This window comes from Euprymna scolopes, chromosome 44 (assembly GCF_053919585.1).
Source record: "Euprymna scolopes isolate OS-2025 chromosome 44, ASM5391958v1, whole genome shotgun sequence".
Lineage (NCBI taxonomy): Eukaryota > Metazoa > Mollusca > Cephalopoda > Sepiida > Sepiolidae > Euprymna > Euprymna scolopes.
Genome location: NC_136525.1, coordinates 37174614 through 37187405, shown reverse-complemented (window position 1 = coordinate 37187405; position 12792 = coordinate 37174614). Strand labels below are relative to the sequence as shown.

The 12792-nt window shown below is 29.8% G+C and overlaps 1 protein-coding gene across 9 annotated transcripts in view; it reads left to right on the top strand.

The window, feature by feature from the left end:
• LOC145268799 (pre-B-cell leukemia transcription factor 1-like) overlaps positions 1 to 12792 on the top strand; it is an 814729-nt gene that overhangs the window by 720282 nt on the left and 81655 nt on the right. For 2 of the 9 annotated variants that reach the window (XM_080124426.1, XM_080124425.1), the window contains one exon: positions 7825 to 9378. The exons of the other annotated variants lie outside the window; for them this stretch is intronic. In XM_080124426.1, coding sequence (XP_079980552.1) covers positions 7825 to 7836 — 12 coding nt within the window. In that variant the 3' untranslated portion in view covers positions 7837 to 9378. Of the gene's footprint in view, positions 1 to 7824; positions 9379 to 12792 lie in introns of those variants that run through there. 9 annotated transcript variants of the gene reach the window in all.

Below are 12792 nucleotides of genomic sequence, written 5' to 3'. Positions count from 1 at the left end.
TCTTCTCAATCTGCTGGAATGAAGGTACTATTCCCGATGAACTTCGTAACGCCAACATAGTTACCCTGTATAAGAACAAAGGGTTTCGCTGCGACTGCAACAACTACCGTGGCATATCTCTACTTTCCCAGCCTGGAAAGATCTATGCCCGCTTAGTCCTGCCACGTCTCCAGATTATTGCCAACAGAATTCTTCCTGAGAGTCAATGTGGCTTTCGACCTGGCCGCTCTACCACTGACATGATCTTTTCTGTTCGTCAGATCCAGGAGAAATGCATTGAGCAAGGCCGTCCTCTCTATGCAGTTTTCGTTGACTTGACGAAGGCCTTTGATTATGTTAGCAGATCAGGGCTATTTCTAGTCCTCCGTCTACTGGGCTGCCCTCCCAAACTCCTGAAAACCATACAAGAATTTCACGATCAGATGAAGGCTACAGTACAGTTTGAGGGCTCTCGTTCTAAAGAGTTCCCCATCTCTTGTGGTGTCAAGCAAGGCTGCGTGTTAGCTCCTACTCTGTTCGGAATATATTTCTCAGCTGTTCTGCGCCGAGCCTTCCCAAACCCAACTGGAGTGCTCCTTCACACTCGCAGTACTGGAGGCCTATTCAACCTGGCCAGGCTACGCTCAAAAACTATGGTTAACCGCGTACAGATCCGTGAACTCCTGTACGCTGATGATGCTGCCTTCATCGCCAACTCGGAGGTTGAGCTTCAGGCAATGTGCTCCTCCTTTGCTTCTGCCTGCGAGGAGTTTGGTCTCAAAATCAGCCTAGGCAAGACGGTGGTCTTTGCCCAGCCTGCTGGGCTTTCACCCATAATAACCGTAAACAATCATGTACTGTCAAACGTCACCAAGTTCACTTACTTGGGTTCTACAGTTGATAACACCAACAGTCTTGATTGTGAACTGGACTCCCGCATTGGAAAGGCATCAACAACTTTCGGCAGGCTTAGTGAGAGAGTCTGGAAGAACAAGTCCCTCTCGCTACACCTAAAGATCAAGGTTTACGAGGCCTGCATCCTCAGCACTCTCCTGTATGGCAGTGAGACTTGGTGCACCTACCGCCGACACGAACACCGTCTGAACGCCTTCCACTTCCGATGCCTGCGCACAATTCTTGGATTCACATGGAAGGATCATGTACCAAACACAGCTATCCTCTCCACGACCAAGAGTACTGACATGTACACAGTGCTGCGCATCCGTCGCTTACGTTGGGCTGGCCACACCTGCCGCATGGACGACAGCCGGCTACCAAAAGCACTTCTCTTTGGAGAGATAGCTGATGCCCCTCGCTGTGCTGGCAGGCCACGCCTCCGCTACAAGGATGTCCTGAAACGTGACCTCCAGGTCTTCGGCATCCCTCACAACACTTGGGAAACCTCTGCCGGCAACCGAGCAAAGTGGCAAGCTGCTATAAGATCTGGTGCCAAAAGATCCTGCCAGCAATACACAGACTTCCTGAACTGTAGAAGACTGAAGCGCCTTGCCAATCGTCGTCCTCGACGTTAAGGGCCTATCATCATCATCATCATATATATAAAAGTGAACATGTGTGTGTGTGTGTCTGTGTACATTTTCCTACGCAATAACTGTCAATTTTCAGTCTACAAACTCGAAATTTGATATACAGGGTACTGAGATTTGGAAAAATTTTGGATATAGGTTCCGTGGACATGGATCTAACTTAATAACTTGATTTGAGTCCAAAACCATAAATGTTAAGGGGGTCATAATAGAGGTCAAAGTTAAAAAAATTGACCTTTATTTTTTCTCAACATACACCTCCAAACACCCGGCCAATACTGGGCTGAAATGCTAGTATATCTATGAAAGTGAACGTGTCTATCTGTGTGTCTGTGTACATTTCCCTACACAATAACTCTGTCAATTTTCAGTCTTCAGGCTCGAAATTTGATATACATGGTATGGAGATTTGGAAAAATCTTTGTAATCTGTTTTCGGCCAGAAATTGGGCTGTTAAGGGGTCAAAGTTCAACGATTCTACCTTTGAGAACTCTACCAAACTCCTCCGCCAATTTTGGGTCTAAACACTTGAAATTTTAGATATAGGTTCCTTGGACATTAATCTAACTTAATAACTTGATTTGAGCTCAAAACAATAAATGTTAAGGGGGCATAATAGGGATCAAAGTTAAAACAAATTTGGCCTCTACGGTCTCTACCAAATTACTCAGACAATTTCTGGTCTAAACATTTGAAATTTTACATAAAGGGTATTCAGATAGGGCAAACTTTTTAATCAGTTTGGGTTGAAAATTTGAGCTACCAATATATAAACATATGTATGTTTGCATGTCTGTCTAAAACTTTTGACAGAGGCGACAAATTTTCACAAGATCAGTATCGTTTTGAAGCTGGATCCTTCAGACGACAAATACCGAAAAATTGGCTGTAAACATTAATTTCTGTACCCTCAACTGGGCACTTTTCAACAGGGAGGGGTTGCTTATTTCGCCGATATTTTCAAAAGTCATCCCCTCTTTTCGATTGTCTAGTCTTAATTTAAATCTACGTCACTTCCGGTTTGGCGGTGGTCGGAACAGCAATGATGTCACGTTTTTGTCCCCCCCATTCTTTTCCTCCTTCGTGGTACAGGTTTGAGCTCGCCTTCCTACTACCACTTTTTTTTTTTTTTTTTTTTTTGCTCATAACACCCGGGCAACGCCGGGCACCCGTATTAGTATTATACTATATAGTAGTTTTAATAATCTTGTATAATATAAAGAGCAGTTATCTGTGTGTGTGTATGTATGTCCAGCTAAAACTCTCAAAATATAGAACAAACACTTACAAAGTTAGTATTCTTTTTGTTTTTTGGTCAGCACTGCCCCTTCCCAAATATTCAGATTTTGTCAGTGTGTGTTTGATTCATTAAAATAACGACATTCTGTTGCTTATTATCAAATTTCGGATATCTATTACATACACACACATTATATATATATATATATATATATATATATATATATATATATATATATATATATATATATATATATATATATATAATTACAATAGAAAATGCGAGCATGAAAAGGACTAGTTGTTAAAACTGGAAAAGAAAAGGACAAGATATTCTAGTAAAAAATATAATAAATTTATAACTTAAAATATTGCAGCATTAAGAATTGATTATATAATGCTATAAATTGAATTTAAAAAAAAAATTCTTAACGGTGCAATATTTTAAGTTATAAATTTATATTTTTTACTAGAATATCTTGTCCTTTTTTTTTTCAGTTTTAACAACTAGTCCTTTACTTTTCTATGTTTAAGCTTAACCATATTACTTTCCATGCTCACATTTTTCTATTGTAATCCATGATTTTTCCAGGCTTACAGTAAATTCACTTGTTTAATTTCATTCTAATTTGTTTGCCCCATAAATACATATGTAATAACAATGTATGGCACACGTCTGCTTTCAATAAATTACCCCAATTACCTCCCTTTCATGCTTTCATTAATGAATTAGTTGCAACAGTAATCATTGAAGAGACATGGTTACTATGGAAACTAGTCGCTCACCTCCTTACATATTTTTACGATTTGGAACACCAGAAAATTCATAACATTTGTTTTACTGAACGAAAATTGAAATTTTTTTTTCCACAATATAGCTGAGAAGGTGATCTATAAACTGTAATTTGAAATTTGGTTGAAAAATGAGTGAGCGATGAAGCTTTAAAGCAGTTCTAAATGACTTAAACTGGCGCTTAACCATATATTCAAACCGTGTTTGAATGATATATATATATATATATAGCATAAAGTAATTCATGAGATTTTAACAGTTGGATCTAAGTTAATCAATTAAATATTTTTGCACAGATACGTGAAATGGTAACAATACACACACACTCACACACACCAGAAAAATTGATATTACTTTTCAGAATTTTTGAGACGAGGATAGACAATTCATATTATTTTGATTTTTTTTAGACTACTGTTCTCATCTTGAGTGTTATTTTCATTTAAAAAGTTGATGAAACCTCCGACCTTGTATGTTGTCAAATTCGGGAATCTGCGCAGTATTTTGAATGGAACTTTCTATTAAATCCACGCGGGTGCCACACTCTCGTTTCCGTCAGCTGGGTAGATGTCATTTCGCAATTGTATTTTGAATGTGATCGAGAGTTGAACTCCAGAAGAGTACAACTTTATAGCTGAATTATACCAAGTACTTTATCCACTACGCCACGGGTCCTTGCATTACTGGTTAGAGGTCCTAAGTAATTCGCAAGTGTATTTTTCAGTCGCTCACACAGAGAATTGAACCTTCAACTTTCAAGAAAACATCACTTTTACAATTGATTTTTTCATCGCATTATAGATCCTTGTGACTAAAAAATATAATTGCAAATTATTTAAGACCTCTATCCGCTCATGGCTGACAGAACAAGAACACCTGTGAAGTAAATAAAGGGTTATGTTTGAAATTCCATCCAAATTCCTGAGCTCGACAAGATACACCTGAAAAAGGCCGGAGGTTATATCGACCGAAACGTGAAAATTACTCAAGATGAGAACAGGATTCGATAAATATAAATAATACGAAAATAAAATGACATAATTGCAATTGTTTCACGGTCTTTTAGATTTCAGTATCCAATTATGCTATTATACTGAGTGCCAGTAAATAAGTATTGTTGCAAATATGTTCCTTTGTTTAACTTATATTTGTGACCTGGAAAGGCCACAGGGGAGACAACCTAGAAAAAAAAAAACCCTAAGGAAAGTTCATCCTGAAGCAGCAAAACTGAAGCTGGCCTGCAAGGACACTAAACATACAGGCATATTTGGGCATATTTTATTGGTTTAAAAATATAGATTCTTTTTAACCAATTGTCATAAATTATTAAACCTATAATAGTATTATAATCTTCAAAAAGCCTTCAAATTTTCATGTAGTTTTGTAGTTTCATCTCATAGAACCAACGCTATGAGTATTTCAGTATTTAATTTGGCTACCAGTGTATATATATATATATATATATATATATGTCTTGGAAGTTTTTAACCTTTAAAACTATACAAAAAAATATTTTTTATCATTCGTTATATATATATATATATATATATATATATATATATACCACCTTTTTTTTGTTTTTTCAATTTTTATAAGTCCCAAATCTCATTGGTCCTGGATATGACTTTAAACTATATCCAGTGGTGAGGCCCCAGCTTGCGGGCTTTGGGGAGTGTGGAGTCACCCTTTAATTGCCATTGCTCCCAGGTCCACTCTGACCTGGAGTGGTAGTACCTGTTAGTGTCCCAAATACGGATTAAATAGAAACCGACTTGAAAACAACAAAAATATTCTATTAAAAAAATTTTCTTCAAAATCCTTGGATTCGCCATTAAATAACCTGAAAAGGGTTGATATGCCGTAAAACAAAAACAACGAACACAAATCTCATTGATTGGTCAGAATTTAACAAATGAAGACTCGTTGGAAAGATAATGACCTGAATTGTGTAGTGCGCTATGTGACATTTGCCTTTAAGGGGATCATCCGTCATACAGAGCCTATAACAGCAAAGGGAGACTTGATTCCAGACTTTTTAGATTAATCCCAATGCTTGTCTATAGATTTGGTGAAATAAATATGTTAGATATATTAATTGTTTATATAGCAATGATTTAACATATATTATTTCATCAAATCTATGAATAAGAAGTGAGAATAATCTAAAAAGTTTGGAATCAAGTCTCTTCTTACTGTTATTTCAAATCATTTGAAACTATATTAGCAAGTTTTAGTCTCCTCCTCTATCATATATAAATTTGCATATTTTGACAGCAAGTCATTATTTGAGTACGTCTGACTGAACACGACGGGGTTATTTTTTCCGATTTTCTTGGATAACTTTTCAATTTGTCGAGCGGTCTTTTTTATTTCCGCTGACATGTTGTATATTGGTTAGAATTAAAAAAAAAAAATGAAGACTCGTTGGAAAAGTAATGACCTGGATTTTGTAGTGCGCTATGTGAAGTTTTCCCTTGGGTCGCACATTCGAAACCTATTCTTTGCACTTAAAAAAATAAAACTTTTTAGAAATAAGCAATTTATGTGACATTTGCCTTTAAGGGGATCATCCGTCATACAGAGCCTATTTTTTGCACTATTTTTAACCTTTTAGAAAGAAGCAACCAATCATTAGATTTTTACAAACTAAGGTTTATTGAACAGGCTTTATCTTAATTTATGTAAGTGTAAACTTTATCCTTTATGTTACACATTTAATGCGTCAATCATTTTTGTTATCCAAGTTTTGCATTTGAATTACAAAATATCTGATATTTCCCTCCAAATCTCAGGCCTTAATGGAGGAGAGACTAAAACTTGCTAATATGTTTTCAAATGATCTGAAATAACAGCAAAGGGAGACTTGATTCCAGACTTTTTAGATTAATCCCAATGCTTGTCTATAGATTTGGTGAAATAAATATATGTTAGATATATCAATTGTTTATATAGCAATGATTTAACATATATTATTTCATCAAATTTATAAATAAGAACTGAGAATAATCTAAAAATTTTGGAATCAAGTCTCCCCTTCCTGTTATTTCAGATCATTTGAAATCATATCAGCAAGTTTTAATCCCCCCCCCATCCATCAAGGCCAGAGGTTTGGGAGAATATATATATATATATACTTTTTATTTGTTTTTATATAGGCATTGATATGTTGCTACACATTCGTGAGCATGTTTCAGTCAGCTAGTTATTAATAACTACAGACCTCGTCAGAATACGGATTAAGCTTTTGTATAAGCTATATCATCTAAACAGGTCTCTAGTAACTAATAAGTAGCTGACCAAAACATGCTCATGGATGTGTAGCACTTTATTAATGCTTATGTAAAAACAAATAAAATGTTATATATATATGAGGGTGTATTTTTGGAGGCTGCAAATTTAGAGTTTAATCACAGGAAAATATATCTATTATGCAAATCCCTTGTTTATACTTTGAATTAATTTTTGGCCATATGTCCTCACGACTCGTGTGTAAATGTCGTAATATAGAGATCCCCAAGTTTCACAAACTCTATGCAATAAAATAGCCTGTATTTCAGCAATAACACGTTGAGTGTTGTCTTCCAAACGGGTCTATTATGTCTGGTTTATCTCCAAATAAAATAATCTAATGGGGTTAAATCACATGAACGAGGCAGCCAGTTGGCAGATCCATGCCATGAAATTATTCGTTTATGAAATGTGTTAAAATGACTTTCAAACTAAACTTGCACAATTTGTAAACACTGCTCGAATGTCAGTCTCTTCGTGCTGAATTGCCAAACCAAGCTGAACTCAAAATAACTGATAGTTGTCAAATCTATAATTAAAGAAAATAAAGTTATAAATTTAAATTTCTCCGCCTCTAAAAGAAAAAGCATCATGTAGAAATATATTTTCTTATTATATATCAATCCTTATTTAAGAAGCTCAATGTAATTACAGAGCAATATAGAGAATAAATGACAAAAAAATTTTTCCCAAAATTCATGATATTGACCATTTTATAATTTATTCCTTTAATTCAGTTGACTTATACAATTCTTGATTTTATATATATATATATATATATATATATATATATATATATATATATATATATATATATAAGCACATTTCTGATTCTTAAAGCTTCCCCCTCCATCCCACCCACCCCATGTTCCCTGAATTACTTATATATACATATATATTTATTATTTTTCTTTTTTTTTTCTTTTTTTTTTTTTTTTTTTTTTCTCGACCTCCCTAATAATCTGGTCGGGGACGCAGCTGGAGCACTGAGTCGTCTGTTCTTCTTGCAGTAACTGCTCCCCAGGTGGCGCCTCCGTTGACTTGTGACATGACGTCTGTACGTATGCATTATTACATGGTGTTCTTGTGCTTAAACAAACATCGTTCGATTCGTGACAAACTTTTTTGGGACAACTCCGCTCGCCACAAAAAAAAAAATGTCACCCAACCTGAAGACCGTCACAGCCACCATGATGATGATGATGATGATGATGACGACGACAACCCTCCTCTACGACGACGATGACGACAACAGAGATGACGAATACTACTATTACTACCACTACTACTACTATTGCTACGAAAACTAAAGAGAATACCATCCGGATGATGGTCTGCGATGCTTGACCTCGTAGTCGTGGTAACCTTTGAGATAATGGATTCGTTCATCATTGAGTTGTTTGTTCCGTAGAATTTTTTTTTTGTTTTTACGTTTTTTTTTAATTTAAAAGTTGGAAGAACAAAAAAATAAAGATAAAAAACATTTTTTTAAACAAATTTGACCACCAATTGACAGAAATTTTCGAAAGAAAATTAAATTGAAGCCATTTTGAAGACATTAAAAAAAATACTTTAAGACATTGATTCTTGGATTAAAAGGTGGAGAAGTTTCAGGAAAAATAATTTCTCTTATTCCAAAAAGACTTGGAGAAATTTTGAGAAAATAAAACTCCATCTTTAAATATATGCACTGCTGAAAAATATTTTTAAAATATAAAGAAAATCAATAACGTTATCATTGATAATGCTGACCCCATGTTATTACTGGAGTTAATTATGTGGGAGAATTTGGGTCAGACATCGGGTGCAACAATCTACGGGACTCAGAATATCCCGTAAAAAATAAACGAGACAATTCCTTGCCAGCTTTCTTGTCCAGATATTGCAGGTATTTTCCAAGTGTCCAGACTTGGAAAATCCTCAACCATTGATGTTTATATATATATATATATATATATATATATATATATATATATATATATATATATATATATATACGTGTGTGTGTGTGTGTGTATATGCATAATATATATATAGATATAATATTTCTTTTTATTTTTTTTATCATGAATATGGTAATAAATTAATTTTTTTTTTCATTAAAAAGAATAAATCCACGGATAGGGTGAAAGGGTGGGGGGATTTTTTTTTTAAATATACAGTTTAATATACATATTTTTTTTTTAAATATATAGTTTAATATACATATTTTTTTTTTAAATATATAGTTTAATATACATATGAACGAAGGAAAAAGAATTTCCTGCCCAACATCCTTTTCCCTTACAAGAACATAAAACAAACAAACATGCATTAGACATTTTAAATAAAAATTTTAAAAAATCATTTTTTTTTTTTTAATTTTGTATAAATAAAAAAAAAAAAGAAGTGGACAAACAGCAGAAAGCTTTATTATGGGAGAGGAATTAAAAAAAAAGAAAGATAAAAATTATTGAATAAAAAAAAAATTATGGGCGTTTTTTTTTAAATATAGATTCTGTTTTGCGAAGGACAATCATCTTCTTAAAAACTCTTACTGACAAAACAAAACAAAAAATGACTTAAAAAAGCAAATGATTTTTCTTTCTGAAGATTTTGAATCCCTTATATCTCCACGTTTTTTTTTTTATTTTTTTTTAAAGAAAAATAAAATCTTCGGAAAGAAAGAAATGAATGAAAAAATGTATATGATTAAAAAAAAATATGGACATAAAATTGAAAAAAAAAAAACAAACAAAAAACACAACTTATTTTAGGTATATTTTATCCATACTGTACAGGAAGCAAGGATCATTCATTATTTTTTCTTTTACATCTTTTTTTTTACATTATTTTTTATCCATTTTTTTTTCATTATACTTCTACTTCTATGTTTTTTTTTCATAGATTTTTTTTCGCAATCCATTTTTTTCATAGATTTTTTTCGCATTAAATTTTTTTCATAGATTTTTTACATTACGTTCTTTTCATAGATTTTTTTTACATTTTTGGCATAGATTTTTTACATTACATTTTTTTACATTTATGTTTTACATTATTTTTGACATTTCTTTTACATTATATTGTTTGTTTTTTTTTCATTATTTTTTACTTTTCTTTTACATTAGATGTTATATTATTTTTTTTTAATTTCTTTTGTTTTTATATAATTTTTAAAATTAATTTTTCCATCCATTTAAAATTTTTTACAATATTATTTTTACATTTCTAATTTATAATAATGATGCTGTCGGACATTTATTTATTAATTTATGATTATAATTAATGTTGTTCAGCATTGCTGATTCCCTTTGTAAAAAAGGAACCATATTGAAGAACACCCACATGCGTTAGATTTTAATATACTATATATATATATATATATGTGTTCATCTGAAGATTTCATTTATCCAAATTAATATATACATACACAACATATCTATATCCAACATAATATATAGATACACAATATATATATATATATATATATATATATATATATATATATATATATATATATATACACACACACACATGTATGTAAGTATAATAGTATGTGCAGAAACAGTGCTCAACATAAAACAAAATAGTGCTGACAGAGGAATAGTAAAGATAGATTGAATTGATCTCTCTATGTATGTATATTTATATATATATATATATATATATCTATATATATATATGCATATTTATATATATATATAAATATGCATATTTATATATATATATATATATTTATGTGCATATTTATATATGTGTGTGTATATATATATATATTTATGTGCATATTTATATATGTGTGTATATATATATATATATATATATATTTATGTGCATATTTATATATGTGCATATTTATATATATTTGTATATATATGTATATATATATGCATATTTATATATGTATGTATATATATATGCATATTTATATATGTATGTATATATATATGCATATTTATATATGTATGTATATATATATGCATATTTATATATGTATGTATATATATATGCATATTTATATATATGTGTATGTATATATATATGCATATTTATATATGTATGTATATATATGGATATTTATATGTATATATATATGGATATTTATATGTATATATATATGTATATATATGCATATTTATATATGTATGTATATATATGCATATTTATATATGTATGTATATATATGCATATTTATATATGTATGTATATATATGCATATTTATATATGTATGTATATATATGCATATTTATATATGTATGTATATATATGCATATTTATATATGTATGTATATATATGCATATTTATATATGTATGTGTATATATATGCATATTTATATATATATGTATGTATGTGTATATATATGCATATTTATATATATATGTATGTATATATATGCATATTTATATATATATGTATGTATATATAGTCATATTTATATATATATGTATGTATATATATGCATATTTATATATATATGTATGTATATATATGCATATTTATATATATATGTATGTATATATATGCATATTTATATATATATATGTATGTATATATATGCATATTTATATATATATATGTATGTATATATATGCATATTTATATATATATATATGTATGTATATATATGCATATTTATATATATATATATGTATGTATATACATGCATATTTATATATATATATATGTATGTATATACATGCATATTTATATATATATGTATGTATATATATGCATATTTATATATATATGTATGTATATATATGCATATTTATATATATATGTATGTTTATATATATATGTATGTATATATATGTATGTTTATATATATATGTATGTATATATATGCATATTTATATATATATATGTATGTATATATATGCATATTTATATATCTATATATGTATGTATATATATATGCATATTTATATATATATGTATGTATATACATATGCATATTTATATATATATATGAATATTTATATATATATATATGCATATTTATATATGTATGTATATATATGCATATTTATATATGTATTTATATATGTATGTATATATATATATGCATATTTATATATGTATGTATATGTATATATATGCATATTTATGTATATGTATATATATGCATATTTATGTATATATGTATATATATGCATATTTATGTATATGTATATATATGCATATTTATGTATATATATATATATATATGCATATTTATGTATATATATATGCATATTTATGTATATATATATATGCATATGTATGTATATATGCATATCTATGTATATATATGCATATGTATATATATGCATATGTATGTATATATATATGTATATATATATGCATATGTATATATGTATATATATATGCATATGTATATATGTATATATATATGCATATATGTATATATATATATGCATATTTATGTATGTATATATATGCATCTTATTATATATGCATATATATGAATATATGTATATATATGCATATTTATATATATGTATATATATGCATATTTATATATATATGTATATTTATGCATATTTATATATGTATGTATATATATGCATATTTATATATGTATGTATATATATGCATATGTATATATGTATGTATATATATGCATATTTATATATGTATGTATATATATGCATATTTTTAGATATATGTCTATGTATATATGCATATTTTTAGATATATGTCTATGTATATATGCATATTTTTATGTATATATATATGTGTATATATATATACATAAAGACTTGAATCCAACTGTTGTGTATTGACTTTGGGGTGCAGCCTTCACAAGGTAGTCCTGTTAACAGCACGTATCGGATCTAGAGGAGCAAACTCCAATAATGATTCTGCTATTCTATGAGCAGCATGGGAAAAAGGATTGTTGTTCTTGTGGAGGAGCACGGTTCTATCGATGGAGGAGCACAACTGCTCAAGTTTACTGGGCAC